Source organism: Festucalex cinctus, chromosome 19 (assembly GCF_051991245.1).
Source record: "Festucalex cinctus isolate MCC-2025b chromosome 19, RoL_Fcin_1.0, whole genome shotgun sequence".
Classification (NCBI taxonomy): domain Eukaryota; kingdom Metazoa; phylum Chordata; class Actinopteri; order Syngnathiformes; family Syngnathidae; genus Festucalex; species Festucalex cinctus.
Window position 1 is genome coordinate 5,109,681 of NC_135429.1, and position 24,144 is coordinate 5,133,824.

The window sequence follows — 24,144 nt, forward strand, 5'->3', positions numbered from 1 at the left end:
GAGCGCGGTCTGTACATATGCAGGTCTTACCCCCGAATCCACTGCATGTACTGAAGCTTCTCTGACTACGTTAAGGTGCGTTTCCGTTCTTCCGAATTGCGTTTCCGTTCTTCCGAATTGCATCGAAGTTTAACGCGCAGTCCTGACTGTGATACGAGGCCGAGCTAGTCCATTTCTGAGGGAATCTGAAGGCATGATGGAGGCCAACTTGACCGTTTTATTACTACAATCCGGCCCTCCACCTTCACCCCTTTTGGCCTCTGCTGTTTTTTTAAGTGAAGTAATGAACCTTCCGATTGAGTGCATACGGATGAGGCAGTTTATCGGCGCATTGATATGCCATTTTTTGTTGTAAAAGGATGTGAAGCTTCCTTGGGGGTGTCCCCCTCGTGCTTACTTTATGAGATGGCTGCAACTGCAGGGGTTCTCAAACTTTTTTTTGGTCCAAAGACTCCTTATGGTGTGACTAGCTTATCTGGAGATCAATTCCAAAAATGGCAACTAGTTTTGTTAGTCGGCTTCCTAGCTTCTGTTTAGCAAGGCACCGTCCCATCATCCCCAACACAAGAGGCAGAACTTGAATTTCGCTTTGATGGATTAAAATCAGTATACAGCGGTGCCTTGAGATCAAAGTTTAATTCATTCCACAGCCACGCTTGTATCTTAAAACTCTTGAAGCATCTTTCGCCATTGACATGAATGGAAATGCAATTTAATGTGAAATTCACGAGAAAAAAAATTGCACTCAACATTTGTTTTAATGGCGAACCGTTCCGTGTACTGTATATCGGTATGTACTTTCTTTAAAATTATTTTGTGGACCGCCAAGCTACAAGTTACAGTTCCCCGTTTGAGAACCCCTGCACCAGTCTTGTCGTGGGCGAGCGCATATTTTGTTACATTTGGAGATGCTGTTTGAGAGGAAGTGTGCGTTTAGAAAAAAAAAAAGAAAGAAAGAAAAAGAAACGCTATGACTGGCATGTATGTCAAGACATAGGCAGAAAAGTGATGAGCCAAGCTGTCCTGACCTGATGGGGAGGGGGGTCTCATAGGACTGGAATGGCAGCTGGTGTGTGAGGGTCCAGTCATAAAGTACAGTGGATCTAAAAAGTAAAAATACACAACCAGGATAGTGTGGTTGCACAAGTGTGCACACCCTCTTATAACTGGCTATTATGACTGTGATCACAATGAACCAATCACATTCTAACTCATGTTAAATGGCAGTCAGCTTTTTCCTGCCACTATCATTTTCCTATCACAAAAACCTAGCATTTAAACCGGGATGTGCAGACTTTTTATATCCACTGTAGGGTCGGAATTTGGAGCCCATCATGGTGCTTAACCGGCAGTGCGTTGATGCTTTTTATCACCCCCCTTCCCCTCCACTGCACCTTTTTGTGCATTGGGCTCGCGTCACACCTCCAGCGCAGATGCTCTTTCTTACCCCCGAGAGGGTGCGAACGCGTCCGGATTGCCACTTGGTCCTCGTGGTCACCTCGGGAGGGTTGTGTCGCTCTGTTTTAGGAGGTCATGGTTATGATGGAGGGCGTATTGAAGGTCAACTAAAGGAGGAAACTGAAACCAACAACTCATTTCTCCCGTAGAGCTAGATTCTTTATTCATTGTTTACTCTTTGCTAAAAGAAAATTCACACTTTGTTATTTCCTGTCTCCCCTCCCTGTGCTTCCAGCCTTTTGTTTATTACAAAGTATTAAACAAATGTCCAGTCTGAATGGAACCTGTCCCTCTTGTTTTACATCTCTTCTTCGTCCTGTTTGTATCTTACTCCATCGTACACTTGGAGCCCCATGACTATTGTGTGCTTTGGAGATTTGAAAGAAGAAAAATATGATTTCCCCCCCACCCCACAGTCATTAATTTTGACTCTTGTTTCTGTTTGTTGTATTATGTCTGAGTAAAGCTTTTAATACTGTACACAAACTGCTTTTCATTGCATTCTTTCTCCCTGGTCCACACCTCAGTCAGTCCAGCAGGACCCCCAGGGCCTCAGCTGACCACTGTGTGGCCGCACTGCCGACATTCAGCCTCCAGAGGGTGCACTGCGCTTTTTTAGTTTCAGTTTACTTGGAGGATTGTCCTTTTAACTCCTCCTAGCAGCCAATGAGGAGGCGGCATACCTGTGAGCGTTCCCATCCTGCTCTGCTACGCTTCCTGGAATGTGAGCGTGCATCTGAGCGCCTATTTTTCCTCACAGCTTAGTTATTTAGTTTACCAATACAATGCAATCTCCTAATGGTCAAAGTCAGACACAAGTGTAAGATATTAACCGTAGTAGAATGTAAAAACAAAACAAAAAAACATGCATGTTCGTTTGCCCTAAAATGTCATCTTACGCCATTAGGGGTGCTGAGTGTGACGGTGAGGAAGATGTTTTGCTTCTGCACAATGACGAGTCTGTTGAGGGCCTCGGGGCACGTCTGCATTGTCACCTGCGCGTCAGCAAGCCCAGGTAACAAGTCGTCCCACATGCAAGGACATGGTCAACTTAGTTCTCTGCTGAACTAAACCGTATCAGCACTGATTCTCGTAGGTGTATTTGAATGTCAGATTTTTTTTTTTTTCTTTTTACCCAATCGGAATTCATCTGTCGTGTTGCCGTGTCAACGCATTCTGCCCAAGTTCTTCAGAATCAGTAGCGCAGGTCCATTTAACTATTTAGCAGTGGGACTGTCATTGAGCCAATTACCAGCATTTTTCTGTCCTCTGATTGGTTGACTTGAGCCCCTCAAAGGGGCTGCAGTAGGATTAAGCGTGTGTTGACATGACCAGTCGACCCATGCTTAATCCAGGCGTGTAGTCGTCGCATTTGAGAATACAATGTGAGTTGAGCATTTTCATGAAGTGACCAAAGCAAACCACACCCTCCCTTGCGCCTCCTCTAGCGTAACTACCCTGGGCTCGTTATCCTTCTCTACACTTTTGGTTTCCACCCACCTCCTGCTTTTTTCATCCATTTTCTCCTCTCTTTAACGACCTTTCATCCTCACCTTCCAGATCATCTGCTCTCGGCTCCTCCTCCTCCTCCTCGCTTCCACCTGCTCCACACTGTTGCTCTCCTTTTAATCTCCTTTTTCTCATTTTCACATTTCAATTATCCATATATATATGTTTTTACCCTTACAGTATAACTTTTAATATCCAAAATTATAATTTTCCTTAAAATTGCAAGAAATTGATGCAATTTTCTCATTTTTTTTCCTCAATTCATTGTTTTTTTTAAATATAGAAGACAGAATAAAATGTCAAACAAAATAACCTGTGGACACATACAATTCAAAATGTCTGCAAGCACAACCATTTTTCAAGAAATGCAATTATTTCATGCAATTAAAGAACAATCTGATAAATTAACTTTTGGCAGTTGAGTTTTAGGCGCACAAGTTGACATGAAAGGCAATCTCGTTTTTTCTTTTTACGGTTTGTTTTATTGGTTGAAAGTAAGGAAGACTGCAAGATGACTTTTAGGCTCATTTGATGTTTTTTCTTTTCATCACATTCTGGTTTGGATTGAATGATAGGGCTTTGTTGCAAGTTCACTCGGTCTCAGTATAGTTCTTAATGTTGCTGATTTAAGTGGTAGAGAACATTCGACGTGGTCAAGTCACTCGTGGTGGTATTTGTGCAGATTATCGTATTCTGCTCTGTGACTTTTTAAAAAGCTCCCTCTTTTAGACGCCGACTTCTTCTTGGGCTTTGTTTTTGCTTTGTTTTCTGCTAAACTCTCCGCATCTGCTATTCTGTTTCCGTCCTTGAGCTGAGCTGTGCCGTGAAGGAGTATTTTTGGTGGGTGTAAAAATGCAACCACAAAGTAGTGGTGTCGCTTCAGTTACATTAGCATTCATTCGTTGTTCCTAAAATGTTAGTGTTAGTTTTTCAGCCACAATTGTGTCTACATTTTGCAGCTTGTTATGTCTGTGACGGGATTTTTTTCTTCCACCTCTTCCTCCCTGTCGGTAACTGGTCAGTCTCTGTCCCTCGAGCTCTTTCAGCGGTAATGATATGACACGCGTGTCCGCTTGGCTGCACACGAAGCTAAACTTGGGATGAGACGGACTTGAAAGGACGTAATTGTACATCAGTCGGCGGCTGGTTTTCTGCTGCTTTCTAATCGAGAGAAGAACCTGAGGGACGACGGCGACATCGTATGCCTGATTGAGGCTTCTGTCTTCAGGTCGAAGTCCAGAATTTAACGTGATGCATGGGCGTGTTCAAATAACTCAATTACAGGCCTGGAAGTGAAAAGCAGAACACTACATAGACTTTGGGCCCAAGTAATCTCAAAATTTAATTCAGTCATGTCATTTTTCATCATATGGAGCTATTTTAGGTATCGATAGATGGATAGTGGATTTAATTTATGTGCCATGTGCTAGTCAACAAATGGAAGCCGATCAAGAACATCCAGGAAAATGTTTAGCGACCCTTAGCAGAAGCGCCGCCTTGTGCGTGCCATGCCGAAAAGGGGAAGTTTTCCGACGGGCCTAAAATGCGAAGAGGAAAAGGGCAGGTCTTCTTTTTTTTTTTGCGACTTTGTCATTAATGGAACCCTCCTCAAAGCCAACGTTTATTTTAAAGTCCTTTTTCCTGCTAGACTCGCTTTCACTTGATCACACTTGTCAACACTGCTTTGTTTTTTTTCCTCCCTTCGACTGCGGCAATCAAAATGGCTTCCGCTGTTTACTTTGAAGACCGCACCAAACGTTTTTAGAAGCATTTGAACGGCATACATCTTCGTATAATCTGTCTTTGACCTTTTATCTGACAAATGACCTCCTTTAAACTCTTGGGACGAATTTCTCGAGCAAAAGGAGACCATGATTGATTTTTATCCTCAAAGTGAGAAATTCTGAGCTTCGAGAGTCGACATATTGCTCTGGAAGTTTCAAAAATCCGACCTGATAAAAATCGAAGGAACAAAATCCATCCCACGTGCTTGCAGGTGTCTTCTCCACTTATCTGCTGTAGTTCGTACCCGCGGCTTCACTACCCTGCTCCCGGCTGCTTCCTGTCTCACAAAAGGCGCCTCTGTTTCACCCCCTTACGTTTCCTCCGCTGGCACCCCCCTACCCCCTTCCTCAACACCCCTGTGGTACATTCCCTCCCGCTCCACTGGTGCATTCCTGCCGGGCCGCGGCTGGCAGAGGAGTCTTGCAATCATCCGCGCTTGCACATTAGAACCCGTTTCCAAGGTTCCTCCTCGTCAAAAATCTCTAGTCACTGTTTTGGTGCCTCAAGTTCCAGAAGCATTGAAAGAAAAAGCATTCTGGTTCATTTTACATTTGAGGTCCATCATCACCTGTTTGCTCCAGAGTGACAAATGACGCCTGGTGGTTTAGAAACAACTCGCTCCCGAGACCAGTTTCACTGATTGGCACGGAATTCTGTGGATTTGTCCATCATAACTGGGTTGCACAGAAAAGTCTCAAGGGCCCGTGCCCAATATTGAACAGGAAGTTTGCTGTCTTGGTGTGAAGCAGCCATTTTGTGGGGAAAATTTTGAAAAACAGAGCCCCATACACCTGCTTTAGTGATTGACACTGAATTGGGTGATCATGCTATCATAACAGGATGCACAAAATAAGTCTCAAGGACACATGCTTGGAATTGAACAGGAAATCAGCCATTTTGGGTTGAAGCTTCCATTTTGGGGGCCATCGAAAGGGGGCCTGGAAAGTTCCTATTCACATTTCGCACTTATGGACAATATAAACTTTTAGGGTTAAGGTTAGGTTTAGGTTTTAGGACTATGGAAGGCAGCATTAGATCATGCAAACTCAACAGAGGAAGGCCAGACCCAAGATTGGAGTACTAAAGCTCAGTCAGAACTGTGAGGCAGACATGCATTTGACCACTGTTCTGCCCTAATTTTGGACACTCGCTCTGCGCAATGGTCACAAAGAACTTCAGGGTCATCTCTGACCTGGAGGAGCTCAGTTTAGCCACAGGTGTGAAACAGACCTTGGTGCTCCCGTGAACCGCCACACCAATGTCGAAATGACCCACCTGACCCCTTCCCCTTGCCCTCAATGTCCAGCCAACTGCACTGGGTCACAGTTTGGCTTTATTCCCACAATTGTTCCAATGCTTCACTTAGCTGCGATTTTTTATTTTTATTTTTTCATAATCAATGATTATACATATGTGTCATCATCTGTTGAGGTTGGAAAAGTGCGTTGTTGTCGTACATTCGTTTAGGATGTATTCTCGGTGGCCCCCTCCCTTGTTTTAAGTTGCCCACCCCTGACGTAGAGAACGGATGGTTGCTGTCTTATTTACATTTCGCTTGTGTGCTGTAGAAGTCACAAATGCTGACTTGGATATCATCGAGTGAGCAGTCATTAAGTCAGTTCGCGACGCTTCTGTCCATCCGTACACGTAAATAGCTTTTGATCCTTCCTCTCTCCCTCCTCTTTACCTCCATGTGCTTCCCTCTGCCTTCATCAATGGCCCTCATTCATTCCATTTTACCCTCGGCATGCCTCTGAACCCCCCCAAACACCGCAACAACCCCCCCCCCCCCCTCCTTTTGGGTCGGTACCTTTCCACGGATGCTTCGGCAGGCAGCACTTTTCTAAAACTGGGCTACAGTTTTGGCCCTCTTGCATTCATCTCCAGTCGACTGTGTGACATTCTCACTAGTTTCTAGTTTACAGCCACTGAGAACGAGAGTGGGCTAACTCCCATTTTGTCATCTTCAAGTGTAGACTTAAGTGGAGGAAAGGGACATCATTGAGATGAATACAGGTCTAATTCAAGGTTTAGATTCAATTTTGGCATTTAGTCCATTGTTGCACTCAGGACTTTTCTTTTTTTGACTTGGGTGCCAGTGTATCTATGTTATTCGTTATCGTTCATGAAACACTAACAGGTTTGACAGATGTTTGAACTTAAACAATTATGGCGCTGAACTTTAAATGACAGTCATCAATTGATATGACAAAATTTTAAATCACTCTTCTGCAAAAAGACTTAGCCCACTTTTGCTCTCAGTGGCAAACTTGGAATTCAACCAGATGCAGAATGAATTTTGAAATATGGCTGTAAAATTAAAAAAAAAAAAAAAAAAAAAGGTTTTCACACTTATTCAGTTTCTCCACATTTTTATTTTCAATTTTTAATAAATATACAAAAACTTTTTTTTCACATAGTCAATTATGGGGTGTGGAATTTTGAGGGATTTTTTTTCCCCCATATTGAAGTAAAGCTGTAACAAGTTGTGGAAAATGTGAAGGCCTGAACATTTTCAGATGCATTGAACCTCTTGAACAATGGCACAGCACACTCACATTGCACTGTAGTAGACCTCAATTGTATGTCAGTTGTACATGACAGAAATATGTAAATAGAATGTTTTTTTGTTTGTTTGTTTTAATCTTCTTTTAGATCCAACTAAAAAAACAAAACACCACAGATGCTTGCTGGCACTTTTTTTTTAACCTCTTCTGACCTGTGCTCACTCTTATCCAGCCCCCAGGTACAGTAGCTCCACCCCACAAAAAAGTCAGTGTACTGACCACACTCAATGTTATGTGGATATCAAAAGTCTACACACCTCTATACTAATGCCAGTTTTTTTTTTTTGTTACCAAAAAATGAGACCAAGATAAATCCTATCAAAACGTACATTTTCATATCTACAGTGGCTGTGCTGACTGTCAAATTTCACACCAATTAAAAAAAAATCCAAACACTTGTGAGCACTTTTTGCCCCCCTTTCCTGCCCTGTGCTCACCCTGATCCAGCCGCGAGTCACCATTCCACAACACCTTCCAATAAACCAAACCAAAAAAGTGAAAGCCTCAGAATAAGGGACACCACCCCTAAAAAAGTTTTTCCCCCCAAATAGTTTAAGCCCAAATAACCCCCTTTCTATACTTTCTTGACCCCAAAACATATGCAGCATCTCATTTGAAAGTCAACTGTACTTCCACTAAAGAGTATATCTAGTCAAGTGCATGCTACATTACACAAATCCATACATGCAATATATTTCTATATCTAGCTGTGCTGACTGCCACATTTCACACCAAATGGAAAAAAAACAAAAAAAACACCCACTTGTGGGCACTTTTTGGCTGCCCCCTCCCTCCTTATTTGAGGTATGCGGCTTACTGGGCGTGGCAAGCGGCCACGGCCCAGAATCACTGACCCTTTCTCCATCTAAATTCCATCTCTACCTGGTACCCCGAGCTCGACGTGCGTAACGCCGGTGCTGCCTCTTTGCGTGACCCTCACAGGCGTGAAAAGACCCCCCCCCCCTCGCCATTTCCACCCTCTACCAAGATCTATTTTGGTGAACTGTGGTGCGTGTGTATGTGCCCTGCCCAGTAAAGTACAGACTTTTCAAGGAAGTCAGCAATATAACATGGCTGCTTTAGTTTAATTACAAGCTTCTACTTTTGGAACACAGAGAGAGCGAGGGAGAGAGACGCCCTAGAGATGATTTTTTTCCATCTTTTTGCTCGCATGTCTCAAGTAATCCTGTCTGCTCCTCCCGGCCAGGGCACTGCCAGCATCCCTCACGTAGAGATGATGAATGACCTCATGGAAGAGTTCTCTTTCTTGTGGAAGCACCTGTCACTCGAGCGGGATGTGCAGGTCCTTACATCCATTTCGATTTGCCATGATGTCATGTAGTTTGAGAGCTGGCCACTCAGGACCTGGTGTTGCTAAGGCAACGAGTGATGCATATTCTAATAATACAGTTTTAATAAGGCTCACATCAAAATGTCTAAAGATCGCATACTAAATGTGATGAAAAAAGGTAAGCAAAAAAAAAAGTCAGGAAAAGCCTACTAGAACAGCTGAAGGTCTAACAGGGAGAAACCATTTTATCTCAGTTGCTTATTTGTACTTCCCCTGTTTTTTTTTGTTTTTTTAATCACAAAACCTTGGCATTTAAATAGGGTACACTTTTTATATCCACTGTAGATTATTTTCCTTAAAAGAAGCAAAGGGAGGTTAGACTTTTGCGTGTTTGCCCACTTCCTGTGCCGCTTCCTGGCACCTTCAAGGTTCTGGTCCAGCAGACCTCACGCTGGCGGATCTCGGGCCAGAACCAAACACCAAACCAAGAACTTTTTTTGTACCTTTAAACAAGAAAGTTAGTTGTTTTTTTTTTTTGTTTTTTTTTTTTTTTAAAGAGAAAAAAATGCACTCCAGAACGTTTCTGCTTGTGCATCCCTGGTATGTCCTCATTTTTTTTTTTTTTTTTTTTTTTTGTCCTGACAGGAAAATGGTTTGTTTTTTGCTCCCGACAACATCAAAATTCATATTTTTCTTAGTAATATGTAGGTATGAAAACCAAACAAGCTTTTTTTATACATTCCTTTGAGATAATTGCTGGATGCAGCATCCCAGATGATAGTTTGGGTGTGCAGCTGCTCCCTCTCCTTCGCCATCAAAGCTCAACCCCCGCGCACCACCCTGCATTTTCACACGGGGACGCCCCCTAAAGCTTCTTTTTCTCTCTCTCTCTCCCTCGCTCGCTCTCTCTCTCTCTTTGAGCGGCTTTTTTTTCACAGACTCACTGACGACGCAATGAACAGAACCACATTTTATCTTTATCTTGTAAAGTTAGGCTTTAAGAGTTATGTCGCCGGCGAGGGAAACAGTTATAAGTGCACTTTGTAGTTGTTCAGACTTTGATGTTATTAATTAGTAAGACAGATATCCTCGTGACTACCAGGAAAAAAAAATATTGTCCAGTCATGTTTATTTTGATATTCCCCAATCTTTGTAAAGTAAATGCAAATACTGCAAAATAATTTTTTGGAGAAAAAAAAGAAGTTTTTATTTTTAAGCTATGATGTGTCCACTACAGAGGACATTTTTTAAAACTTAAATGCTAGGCTCAAATACAGTAAAAATAATTCAAACAATACTTCAATGTGTTCTTATGAGTCTTATAGAAAACATGCTAACAACATTAAAGCCCAAATTTGTTCAATAAAAAGTGTTATAAGCTTACATTTCCTCTTCCCTAAAAAGTGCTTGCACTGAGGGAAGCCATTTTCTTTTATGATGAAATCACATCACCTACACATTTGGTATCATTGGAAAGCTCTGAATGTCCTGTATAGAGCACAAAAAGGAGTTAATTCAATCGTATGCATTGGGTGCAAGATATTCAGGTTTAAAAAGGTCCACTACAGAGGACACATTTGAATTGCTGTTAATCAGGAGATTATTTGACACAGTATCTTTCATTTTCATCTAAAATAATACAATGACATATGGATGGATGGGTCAATGGTGTGCTCATTAGTAGATATACAGTAGCTATGTACAGCAAAAAAAAAAAAAAAAAAAAAGTTTGAAAACCATTTAAGACCAGGCATGTTTCGCTCATATTATTCACAAAACTACGTAAATTAGCAAGCACTTAAGAGATAATTCAGCCACCTCACAGTTAAAAGGCCACTCTAAAATCTGCCAGGAAATAGTTGCATTCAGCTTAAATTCATTTAGTTGGGCTCCAACACCCAAAAAGTATTCAAATAAAACTCTGGTGCCACCCTCACATTTACATTAAAGCATCAGTTAGGCCAAAACGCAATTTGTCTCTTTAAAACATATTATTGCAAACATCCAATTACTGTATACCAACTTTGTGGTAACAATTTTGAATTCAATAGGCAAAAAATATTTTGTGTTAGCTTCAAATTACTGTTTCATGGTCACTATTTAGCATTGCGTGTTATTATACTGGACACAATTTAGTGTTTCATGCCAGCAAATTATTTTGTGTGCAGGTTAGATTTAATTTGTGGTTACAGATTAGTATTTTAGGTGTATCTTTTACCTACTTTGTAGCCACAAATTTATTGACTGGCTGCCCCCTTTTTTTTCTTTTTTTTTTTTTAAATATGGGCGCCCCATGGAATTGCAGCATCCTTGATACCACCGCCCCCAACTTTGCATGCCACTGATCGTCACTTAAATTTGTCATCCTTCTCATATTCGGCTCCACAAATGAACACAGAGCCTGGGAAAATGACAGCAAATAGTTTAAAAACATTCCAAAGAGGATTAATGACATATTTGAACCTGCACTTGACAAGATGGAGAAACACATTCATGCAAGTCATCAACCAAATGTTCAACATAGCAGGATTAACAGCATCTTAACTGTTGCAATGAAAGATGATAATGATGAGGTGGGAGACATAATGATAGATTGGTGTCACTTTGTGTCACACCCGAGTGGCGAAACTGGGCCATGCTGGACGGACCAATCAGCTACCGAGTGGCTCGGGGGGGGCGTGGTTTAAAGCACGGACAGACCTTCGATTGGCCCGGGCTGACGCTCGCTTGCTTGTGCCGCAGGAGAAATTTACCTCATGATTTTAAAACTGTATAAAGATTTTGGAATGGTAATAAATGTGACATGATAATGAATCCGTTTTTTCATTAGTTTTATAGTTTTCTGTGTGCACTTTTTAGGAACTCTCCAACAGAGCGCACAGACGCACGCCCTCACTTTTCTCTCTCTCTCTCCCACGTTGACTTGCTCCCTCTCTCTCCCTCCCTCCCTCCCTCCATGCACACACTCTCACTCGGGTGGGAGAAAGTAAAGCGGGAAAGTGAGGGAAGGGTGTGAGAAAGCGCGAGCTTCCAGGTGTCTGAGCCCCGCACTTCGGCGGACTCCATGGAGCTTTAAGGGCTGCCCCCAAAGCCTTTTTTGCCCCCCCTGCCATCACTTTGGTGGCCCTTTCCTTCCTGCCTTTTTTTTTTTGTTTTTTGTTTTTTTTAGTCTTGTCACCTCGCAGGAGGTTCAGTCGGCTTCCTCTCGTCGGCTGCCTTTCTGGGAGAGGACGCCCTCGCATCCAGCAGCAGCAGCCGCCGCACCGCGCTCCCCGCACGCCGCTGTGCCACTATGGATATTGCAGATTGCCCCTTGCGGAAGAAACGGAGGCCGTGGAGCCCGCGGCTGACCTCCGTCGCCCTGGCCGCCCTGGTGCTCGCCCTGTGCCAGAGCACCCCGGCGCAGGCAGGTAAGACCACCTCTCGCTTTTGTTTGGCTTAATTGGCTGCAGGTTGCCTCCGGTCGAGTCCAGAGTTCTTGTGGGACGTTAATGAGTTTACGAGTTCATAAAGTGTACCATAATGGATACAAATTTATGCACAATTTAAAAAAAAAAAAAAAAAAAAAAAAAAAGCACTTTAGTTTTATTTTTTTCAAAGCGTGCTTCAGTCAACTTCTATCCCCCCCCCCAAAAAAAATCAAGCGTCTATTTTTGCTGTCACGTATTCCCTGGCTATGCGCATGCGTGTGTGCCCATGCCACCCATCCCAGCCTGAGCACCAGGTCGCCCGTTGGTGCCTCGTGGTGCGCCTGCGTCAATCATCGGCAGCATCGCGCACGTTTACTGTCACTTATGGCTTCATTGTTCAATTATTACATAAAAAAAAAAAGTAATCTAGCACAATATGTTTAACCCCCCCTCACACTCCTGTCTGCCCCCTCCTCTTTCGGTGCGCACCATTTATGAATGGCTTCTTATGGGAGTTGGTGCGGAGGAGAAAGCGCCCAGTGTCTCTCGCGTGCGTGTTTACGCGTGTGTGAAAGCGCCTCTCTATAAGTTTGTTTGATAATGGCTGAGTGATGTACCCCCCCCCAGTGTACAATGTAGCCCCCACCTTTTTCTTGTACCTGTGCCCCTGCCTCCCGCCCCCTTGATAATCGTATAGCAACAAATTGAATTAGTAATTAGTCATGGGGTGGATGACGTTGATGAATACCCACATTCTTGGAATTTTGTATTTTTTTTTTTTTTTAACAATTACCTGGTTATTCAATTTTTATTTGCCCATATATATATATATATATATATATATATATATATATATATATTTACGTTTTTTTTTTTTTTTTTTTTTTTTTTTTGGTAACATCAATATTCAGGGAGCGTGAATTAGTTAATCAGTTTAGTGGGGGAAAATGTTATATTCATGTGTATGTATATATACATAATGTGTATGCAAACATACACTACATACATATAAATGTATATATACGTATATACGTATATATGTAAATGTACGTACAAATATACGCTATTTTTTTTACAGTAATTTCTCATTATTTTTTATTTTTTGAAACCATCAGGAGACATCTCAGCTATTTAGTCGATGCTCTATTTGTATTGGTTGTTAAAGAATTAGGTAAAAGGCAAGTCAGTTGACCGCCTAAGAGGACAATAAAATGACACCCAATCCACCAACGTGATTGGAGGAGAGATGTCAGTTGAGCGGAGGAGTAAAAGACGCATCTCCCAAAAGGAGCCGCCGTGAAAGAGGTTCTGTTCAAGGGACAAGCATTTTGTCCACATGGATGTTCCTCCTCCGTACGGCTCCGTTTCAGAGCGTCAAATAGAGCTCGTCAAAGGACGCTCTGTTGCCCGTCTTCCTGGATAAACACAACATGGCCTCCGTCTGAATGGAGCGTCTGTGAGGGCCTCCTCCGCCTCCTGATTCATTCCTCCACCTCACCTTCAGTTCGCCACCTCCAGCGCAAAAGTCAACCTGCCTGGTCTGACACCAGCCAGCAAATGGAATTTCTTTAGGGTTCCGAAGGGTCAGTCAGCGCGTTTGAAGCTTGGCCTCACATTTCCTCAAGGTCACACTTTGTTCCCAGACTTGACATAGGGGTAAAGAATATAAAATGTGACTACACTGTACAAAGTTAGCACAAAATGCTAATTTGTGGCCACAAAATGATTGTGGTCACGGACCATACATGAAATGAACAACTTGTGACTTGAGGGAGCAAATGAGGCGCACCTTTTTATAATGTTTCTCAAGAATGTGTGCTCCATTTTACTTACCTTACTGTCCCATAACAATAATTTGTAATTTGTAATTTGTATTTGGTGTGCGCATTGTAACAATTTACTGGTCACAATTGCAAATTTTTTGGCCACAATATAGTATGTTGTGTGTAAATTATTATTATTTTTTTTTTTATTACTGCACCTTTTTTTTTTTTGAGCACTCAAGTAATTGTTTTTTTTTTTTCCATAATACTTTGTGCACACGTTATTTACGTTTCATAGCTGCAAATTAGTATTGGCCACAAGTTAATCATTTGTACACACGTTATGCCTAGCTCTTGATTGCAATTTAATATAGATTGTGTCCACTATTTAGTAATTTGTGTGAACAATATCTAATTGGTGACCACATTTTAGTGTTTTGTAGACACAAATGAGTATTTTGTATGTATTTCATAGCCACTATTAAGCGGTTTGGGCATTCATACCTGTTTTGTAGCCACAAATTAGCAATTGGCACACATACCTATATTGTGGCCACGATGTAATTTTTCCCTCCCTCATGTCTGGGGCTTATTCCACCACAAGGCAAGTGAGGATCCCCTCATTTGGCCACAAATTTGTATTTTGTGCCACAGTGGCAACAAATTGTTATTTTGTGGTCACGTTGTAACTTTTTTTTTGTGCCACAAATTTGCATTTTCTACTTGCATACTGTAGCTACATTTTAGTCAGTTTAAAATTTGGGCGTCTTTGGTCAGTATAGAAGCATCAGCAGTGTTAGCATTGAATGCTAACTTCTACAAGTTTGCTCATCCCTCCTGGAGTCCCCGCTGATCTGACCCCTCCCTTACCCCCCCCCCCCCCCCCCCCCCCCTCTCTTCTCCAAACTGCTTCATCACTGCAGGTTTGAGGGAACACATGGAGCGTCCGCCCACGCTTTTCGGCGGTTTTCAGCGTCGAGCATCTCGGCGTCGCTCCACGGGGGGACAGAATAGCCAGCGGCATAATGATAGGCCGCGGTCTGCGGACGAGGCTATTCCTGCTCACTGTTATTTGGCGCGGCGCGGGAGGCCAGCTGGGCCTTATTCCTATGATGGCCGTGCACGTCATGTCTTTTCCAGACATTGACACGCGCCGCGCCGTTTGGAAACAAATGTTCACAGCTGCCAGCTATAGAACGGTAGACGTTGTGTGTCCTTAAATGGGTTTTTGTGGCTACATACAACAATTCTGCGGTACACCATTCGGCGCAAAGAGCCCGTGAAGGGAATATTTTGGGATTTATTGGAGTCATGGTGGTGTTATTAGTTTATGATGGACAGATGGATGAATGAATGAATGTAAAGAGATGGATAGAAAAATTGATAGGTTATTTTATGGATAGATGATGGATCGATAGAAAGATGGATAGATGGAGTGATGGATAGGAGAAAAGATGGGTTGGGATGGATCAATAGAAAGATGGAATAATGGATAGATGGATGAACAACTGAGGTCTCCACAACTCCACCCCGCCCTCCAAGCAGATGTATGCCGTAGTACCAAGACTGACCTGTGAGAGGCAGCACTGTATGTGGAGCAAAATATTATAGAGGCTAGGCTAATTGTTTGCTCAGGAGTGAGCCAAGTAATCTCTGCAAGGCGAAATTTCAGTTTTTCAAAATCATGTACATTATTAAGAGTCTGCGATTGGTTAGGCTACCAGTCCCGGGTGTAGATTTTCAAGAGTCATATAATATTTTATGCCTTAATTTAGTCATAGCTATAACAAAAAGGTTTTTTGTTTTTTTTTAATCAACTGACATGCACGCGACAAGCTAAGCAAAAATTTGCGACAGTAGCAGAGACAAAAGTGCGGAGTGGAATTCTGGTGACAGAAAAGACTGGCTCGCTCCTGCGAGTGCGGTCGCCACTTCACATTTTGGTCAGTGTGTCCTGCTGCAGGCCTCCAGGTTCCATCCACTGCGGCGTCCACATCAACCCATCGCTTCCAAAACGGGACTGCGGCCTCGCTGCCCCGAAACCGCACGAGACACCAGAACGACACACACACACACAGACACACGTGCGCGCACGCATGCACACGCACGACTCTAACACACTTTGCGCAGTGAAACGTGGCAGGACAGTTTGTACTAGTGATGCCTTAAACTGACATTTAACTTGCGCTTAAATATAGCCAAACCGTTAAATAAAAATATATGTTGTATAGGTTAAATAAAAATAAGCCAACAAACAAACAGCTTTTTAAGTGTATTGCAATAAAAAGTTAAGTAGAACCTAACTGTACTTGTGCAGTAATTCTTTCTCTTACCACTAGAGGGAGCCTGCATACTAATACTAGCACCACCCTTTGGCGCTTATCCCAACAGATTTCGGGGTCAGAGGTGGGGTGCAGCCTTGACTGGTTGTCAGTCAATCGCAGGGCACATGCAAACAAACATACGAGGACACCATAAATGCACAATTGTTTCACGTTTCAATACTTTATTGTACGCTGTATCATATTGGATAATATTTGTTTAGCTGACTTCAGCATTCAGATAAATTTCTGCTTGATTTTAATGAACATATACTCACATCTTGTAGGTCTTATTTTAGGTTTAAAACAAAACAGTCGTTGGACTGCAACTTCTTAAATTCAAACCTGTACTTAACGGTCTCGCTGGTGAGGTCGGCGGATGGGCGGAAGCGACTGCTAAATCTGGAGCAAACACTTATCATATACCAAAAATGTCAGCTGACTTGGAAAATGGCTCAAGATACACTTTTACAGGCTCTGTGGTCCAGGTGGCAAAAGTTTGTTGTCGGGGCAACAAACTTGTCAAGTGGCCTCTGAGATGTTTTTCTCTCTGTCAAGATATGTCGCTTAAACATACTTCCTTGACACCAATTGCTACTTTTCTATTAGCCAGGGCTTTGGCGCCATCTAGTGGCATCGCGAATATTGAGGCAACGACCGCCGACCTTTGTGTGCTCCAGACTTTGTCCGTGTTTCTGTTAGTGTGTGTTGCGCCTGCCACACAATGCGATGGTTGTGTGCAGGTGAGAGGTGAGAGGTCAGCGTGTCAGCTGGAGTGTGTGTCCGGTATTTGACACAGCAGTACCACGAGAGCAGGACCGAGAAATGTATGCGAAGATATGTTGTTGTTTTTTACTCCAACCCGCCGTGAATTTACATTATTAGGAGTCTGCTAATATTTTTTTGTAGTAAATGTTTATTTGATTTATTAATAATTTAAAAAAATGAATAAAATAGTAACATTTATATTTATATCATATTTATATGTTTTATTAAATAATTGGTGAATTAGAAAATAGTGATGGGTTAACACATTTAGCTCTTTATTTTTTTTTATCATTGGTTAGGTAATTTAACCATATTAGTAAAATAAACAGTATTTACATGAATTTATTTATTTTAATAATTAGTTTGTTGATATATTGAAAATTATAAAATAAAATAGTAAACTAAGCAAATTAATATGTAAATGTATTTCTTGATTTATTTTAATAAATATTTGGCCTTATTAATTTATTGAAAATAAAAGTAAAATCCAAAAATAAATTTAGAGAGTTTTAATATTTGATTTAATTTAATAGGTAATTTTATGAAATAATCTTGTAGCAATTTATTATAAATAAAATAAATATTACTATCAAAAATATAGATTAATTAAATTGATTATAAACAATAAAATAAAATTTATATATGCATTTATTTTTTAATTTATTATCATCAATAACGGGTTTATTTATGATAAATAAAGGGAAAATATTACTAAAATAAACATGTGCGTATATGTATTTATTTACTGTTTGCATGTGTGTGCGTGTGTATATATACAGTATTTGTATGCCGAGAACCACTGAATAGTTTGTGTCTTAGTAAATGTCAATCCAGAGCTACTTGTTCCTACATTAACATAATAACTGAGATTATACATTAACTACTCAAATGTTGATCAAGTCAACACAGGCGCATTTTGTTAAAATTTCCTCGGACACTAACCAGCCATAACTGCTGTACAGTGTGTGTGGTGGGTGTGCCTGATGTCTGCTTCCTGTCCCAATGACCGCGTGTAATTGGCCCGGAGACGGCAGCCATCTGCGAGCGCTTGCGATGGTGATGAGGACGGAATGTATAAAAAAAAAACAAAAAAAAAACTGTCCGCTTTGATCTTGGGGCCGAGCCGGGCGTAGGCTGGCGTGTTGTTTTAGCGGGCGTGATGTCGGTCCCGCTGGCAAAGAAGGGCCTCGACCTCACGTGAGCTGGAAACAGAGCGCAACATTGTACTGCTGCCGCCTTGCTGCAATCTGATCTTGTCGTCACACAGCGCAACACTGTCACTTGTGAAGACCTGCAACACACGCACACACATTGTGCAGCTCTGATCAGGAATACCTCTGGTGGTGGTGGTGGGTCTTTACCGTGTATGTGTAAACACAGTCGACAAAGTGGCCAAATGGTTAGTGACCTTATGGTTCTCTGTTTGGGCCTTCCTATGTATAGTTTGCAACTTTGTTTGTTCTCACTGTTTTTGCTGTTTGTTTCGGGTACTCCGGTTTCCTCCCACATGCCAAAAACATGCATGTCAGGTTCATTGAAGGCTCTAAATTGTCTCTTGGTGTAACCCTAATGAGGATGAATGATGTAAACAAAACAAAAAAAATGGATGGAGGTGAAACGGAAATTTGCAATATAAGCTGGATCTGCAAAATTGCTAATTGAAATAATGATGATGTCGTCTCAAGTCACTCACAAAATGACAAAAACCTCTAGGCCTGATTAGTTGAGTACAAGGCTATTTATTCTTTTATATGAATGGCAACAGGTGGTGAATTGCACCTTCTGCCATCTAGTGGAAGAACATCTAATTGTCATGCCTGTCATGATACTTCAAATTGCTGTGTTAAAAGTAACCCAATTTTGGTGGAATAGCTAACCAAGATCAAGATTTTGATTCAACAAGGGGTAAAAACTACCAAGAAATGTGTTAGCAGGACTCTTGTGACACTGGCTGGGAATCCCTGCTCCACTCTGATGATGTCATCACTTCCAAAAACCCAACGAAGGACTTCCCACCATGTCATTTTCCCGCTTCCTCTCAGGGTGTCACTTTTTATTTTCTTCTGAAAAGTGTGTAAAACTGAGTCTGGCGAAAAAATGAAAGCAGCCACAATTTGTGACTCAGAATTGCTGGACTGCTTTGCGTTCCACCTCCGCAGTCCAACTGACAGCTCGATGGCACACTTTTATTCACTTTAATTAGCTTCTTTATTTAACGGGCCCAATGTTTTGGTTTGTCCGTCTTGTTCTGAAAGGAATCGTTGTCCCAATGTTGGTTTTAACTCTTTAGTTTTTCCTCTCCTGTCTGTGTGGTGCCTCAATTTGGGCCTAAATTGTTCCTATTAGCACAGTGGCCCTCCTTTTTTTTTTTTTTTTTTTACACTAAGCACTACCTCAGAATCACCGTCCAATTAAATTGTGCTAAGGCCCAATGCTGTTAAAAATGCAGTCGTATCTACCTTGCCTGTTAAAAGTACCAATTACTACATTCCTATTGGTCAAAGTGGTATCATGTGGGTGGAAGTGGGGAGGGTGGGGGGGGTTCTGTGATTTCCCCTATGAGTGCTTTGTGAGAACACATTCAGGCCCCCTGCTTCCTTCCTGATCCACACTGAGCCTTACAGTACCTGCCACGTGCAGCGCTTAGCCCCTCCCCCTCCCTCGACCAGCAGTGCCCCCGTCGACCCCATTCCACTCAAAGCCATCATTGTGCACCTGTGTGCCCCAACCTGCCGGTGTTGACGAGTCTAAGCGTTGCCGGGTCAAACGGTGTCACATGACAGCCAGGCATAGCAAGAAGTTGATGTGATCTCATTTTTAGTGTCGCATCTGTAATGGGATGTTCAACACCCACACTTTTCCCGCTGAATGGGATCAACATCCATATTTTCCCTAGGCGCATTACGCCCAGTTTTCACTGTGAAAGGGTTCAACTCAATTTTATTTGTAGTGGTCAAGTTAAAAAAAAAAAAAAATAAATAAAAAAAAAACACAAATTGGGTCAAAAAGGGGCTGACCTAACTATTTTGGATGATTTATTTAAGCTCAAAATTTGGGTAAAATTAATAAACCACAAAGCAACACAATTTGGGGGGCTTTATACAAAACAACCCAATTTATAAATATATATATATATATTTTATTTACAATTTTCAAGCGTTCCAGTGACAAACAAAATAAAAAAAGAAAAGAAAAAGAAAACAGAACAAAAAGTATATATATATATATTTTTTTTTTTAACCAAATTGTTTTTTGAGTGCATATTGTTCTCCTTTTTGTGTTACCCGTGGGGGATGTGGGTGTTACAACACCCGCATTTTCCAAGTAAAAGGATTCAACACCCACATCCCCCACCGTGCATGATGCAATCCTGGTAACTGCTGTCGGATCAAACGGTGAGACATGAGAACCTGACAGAAGTTGATGTGATGGCTTTGTCTTCCTTCGCAGAACCCGTGGACGTACTGAAGGCCATGCAGGTTACCACCCTCCCGGAGGGCGTGAAGAAAGTCCCGGGCTTCTGCACATCCCGCCGCTCCAGCAACCCTGACCACGCCTACCGCATCAGCAAAAAGGCCCAGATCTCAGCCCCCACCAAGCAGCTTTTCTCAGGTAGGCACAAGAACTCATCCACATTTAGAACAAAAAATTCTAATGCTCGATTTGGTTCAATTGGTTTCATTTGGTTCATCTTTCTGCACCATGATTTGCGTTCGGGCATCCCGAGGGTGTTTCCCTTGACATGCACCTGGCGCACCTGACAATTTAGTGGCTGAAAGTAGACTAAACTTTACGCCTGCTGGCCCCATGTCTAAATATTGGCGCAGGTAGTGTAGCGTGAATTTAATGAAGATGCCAGACAGATTCCGAGGTCCGCGGACATGTGGAAGGCGGGTTCCAGATTGCCCACTTCGTAGGTCTGTGATCTCTCTGACTAACTTAATATCATCCACCCGTGCAGGTCTGCTTGCAGTCCTTTATAAACACACTAGTATGGACTCCACTTTCTCCTTTCGTCATATCAGGGACCGTGAACCTCGCACGCACCAATTTTAAAGGGAATGGTGGCCAATCGGGTCGGCTGGGTTCACGCCCCAAATGCATGATTTATTGTTTAATTGTTAACTACTCCAGATGATGTACATTTTGCTATGATATTGATGGTTTCTGTAATTGCACAGTGTTTTGCATGGCGCAACACTGCTCGAACCCGAGCCCGCATCACACACGTCAATGTGCAATCTCTCGCAATTGTCGTGAAATTCCCGAGCGCGGCAAACCTGCAATCATCATCAGCTCTTTATGATGTTTGGACATGCTCTGTAATTATGCGTCTGAGTGAGGAGACACAAGAGGATCTTAAGTCGAGTTTTTGTGGTTTTAAGCTGCCAGACCAACTGTTATGTATAACCCACCACGAGCTCCCATGAGCCTTTGCTCCTGATAAATGTAATCACCTGAAAGCTCCACACGCTCTTCCTCATTCTCCTTTATGTGTCTTCTTTATTTGGCAGGATGGGTTCTGATGGTACGGAAGTTATTATTTGCGACGATTAGGGACGCTGCTTTGCCATGAATTGTGAAAAATTGGTGCTAATTGATGCCCCTTAATGCTAAACCATAAATATACCACAAACTAGTAATGATGGCATGCATGAGGTCAGACCTTTTTGTAAAGAAACCAGAACTCACAACTGGACTTGAAAAATTTGCTGGAACAAAACAGTTTCCTCATGTCTTGTCAACCGCAGGTCGCTTCCCGGGGAACTTCTCCATTATGGCGCTGGTGAAGGCCCACGCCGGTCTCCAAGCCTTCCTCCTGTCAGTCTACAGCGAGCAGGGCGTCCAGCAGCTGGGCATCGAGCTCGGCCGCTCGCCCGTCTTCCTGTACGAGGATCAGCACGGCAAGCCGGCCCCCGAGCACTACCCCATCTTCAAAGGCGTCAACCTGGCTGATGGCAAGTCAGTAACCAGCGCCGGAGCGGGGGGTGGGGGTTTGCGAATTTCAAGTCATACAATCTATACCAGGCGTCTTCAACCTGCGGATCTGGAGCCACATGTGGCTCTTTAGTCCCTCTCTTAAAAAAAAAAAACAGTAGAAATTAATATTTTTTTACATAAAAGTTAGTAGACATTAATATTTTTTTCATATTTGTTTGTATTTTTTAGATAAAATATTTAAATGAATTACTGATTAAATAAACAATTATTTAACAAAATGTCAGAGACCAAGTTATTAAGTTGTCAGAAAAAAAAGATGCAAGGTGGATGAAAAAGTGTTTTTAAAAATTGCTTAAAAATGTCCAAAAAGTGACCATAAATTGACCAAAGGGAAAAGCAGAAATTGTCATAAAATGTCTATGAAATTGCCAAGAAAAAAATGTCAGAGAATTGAATTAAAAAAAAAAAAGACAGAAAAATAAAATGTCCAAAAACAAAAGAAGGCAGAAAATTACCATAAAATGTCTTTGGAATTTTTGTTAGAAGAAAACATTCAAAAAGTAACTGTAAAATGTACAAAAATAGAAGAAGAAATCCCAAAAATGACCATAAAATGTTGACAAAATTGACACAAGTGTCAGAAAATTGATAGCAGAAAAAAAGTACAAAAAATAGCCATAAAGTGTCCAAAAAAGGAAGAAGAGAGGCAGAAAATTAGCAAATGTTAATAAAATTGCCAAAAATGTCATAAATTTGGCAGAAAGGCCCCAAAAATGTATGAAAAATGAATGATGAAAAATTACAAAAAGATACATATATCAATGTTCAAATCTTTTGTAGCACAAGACAGAATTTTTTATTTATTTATTTGTCTCTTTTGACCGTAAAGGTTGCTGACCCCTGATCTATACGTACTCATACTGTATGTTAGCTACTTTGCACTCAGTACCTGTGCAGTAGCTACCGTGTCGAAATTATTCGCCCATGCCTTCCTCCTCCCGCCTGCAGGTGGCACCGCATCGCAATCTCCGTGTCCAAGAAGAACGTGACTCTGTTGCTGGACTGCAAGAAGAAGATGAGCCTGGCTTTGCCCCGCAGCAACAACGCCGAGGTGGACACCAACGGCATCACCGTGTTCGGAGCCCGACTGCTCGACGAGGAGGTGTTCCAGGTGAGGAGCTCGTCGTTAACGGTGGCGTGGTTTTCCCTTCTGATCTCGATCCTGGCCGTGTTTCCGCTCAGGGAGACATTCAACAGCTCCTGATCGCCTCCAACGCTCAGGCCGCCTATGACTTCTGTGAGCACTACAGCCCCGACTGCGACTCCCCCCTGCCCAAGACGCAGGCGCAAGACCCCAACACATATGTGAGTAGCACAAGCAGACGCAGTACTTGACCGTTCCACCAGCACCGCGTCGCCCCGGATGTTTACACGGTTCCGAACGGAACCAACAGAAGTCGAGATCACTTTCAGTATCTTCAAGGACAGGAATGAGCTCCTTTTATCAGCAAAAGTTGAATGGAGGCAACTTTACTCTTCCAAAAGGCTTCTTTTATTTGAAATATATATCTGGTGGCTTTGTCCCAACAAACAACACTTATATGACCACGTCAGGAGACAAACTCACCAGAAACATAAATAGAGGGACTCCGCTTTTAGAAATCAAGATTCCTTTTGGACTAAAGGTGAAACATATACACAGAGACTATAATATTGAGCTCTTCTTCTTTCATATTTGGAGTGAAACTCAACGTGAGAGTCCACGTCAAAACCCTCAAAAAGCCCACAAAAGCAGGTTCTGAGGGTTTTGATGAGCCATCAAAGTGCAGTCCTCTTATACCCCCTCCTTTCCCCATTTTCACCTCCCAGCATCACTTTCCTCCTCACTTTCTCCCTCTGTTGGATGGACGAGCAAATACCTTCTCAACTCGTGGCGGGCTACTTTCATATTTGCCACAAAGATGGCTGAATGCGGAACATCTTCGCTTACTGAGACTGGTTGTGCTTCATTCCAGATAACAACACGAAAAAAAAAGTTTTTCCTGGTGAAGTAGTCCAGTTGATGAAGAAATCAGTGAGGTTTTTATTTATTGCCTGTTTCCCCCTTTTCAAAATAAACTTTGGTCCTCATCCTCCTTTACCTGCCTTCTTATCCACCCCATCACGCTTTCTTTCCTCCCTCCTCGCCCTCCCCGCCCATCAGTGCTTTGATGAGGAATAGGGACCACCACGAATACTCCAAATATGAGGAGGAACAATCGCAACTATCTCATCGCCACGATTTAACATTGCTGCTTTTTTTTTTTTGTCATTTACATGTCATGTGTGTTA

At 42.2% G+C, this 24,144-nt stretch overlaps 1 protein-coding gene across 3 annotated transcripts in view; it reads left to right on the forward strand.

Annotated features, from left to right (window-relative positions):
• The first annotated feature begins 2,034 nt into the window (after window positions 1–2,034).
• col11a2 (collagen, type XI, alpha 2) overlaps window positions 2,035–24,144 on the forward strand; it is a 41,867-nt gene continuing 19,757 nt past the window's right edge. Inside the window, exons 1-7 of one of the 3 annotated variants that reach the window (XM_077507188.1) lie at window positions 2,035–2,182; window positions 2,366–2,473; window positions 11,780–12,020; window positions 20,323–20,484; window positions 21,624–21,834; window positions 22,822–22,984; window positions 23,056–23,178. In XM_077507188.1, the coding sequence (XP_077363314.1) occupies window positions 11,903–12,020; window positions 20,323–20,484; window positions 21,624–21,834; window positions 22,822–22,984; window positions 23,056–23,178 (777 nt within the window). In that variant the 5' untranslated portion in view covers window positions 2,035–2,182; window positions 2,366–2,473; window positions 11,780–11,902. Of the gene's footprint in view, window positions 2,183–2,365; window positions 2,474–7,137; window positions 12,021–20,322; window positions 20,485–21,623; window positions 21,835–22,821; window positions 22,985–23,055; window positions 23,179–24,144 lie in introns of those variants that run through there. The other 2 variants (XM_077507189.1, XM_077507190.1) reach the window with 2 other exon arrangements.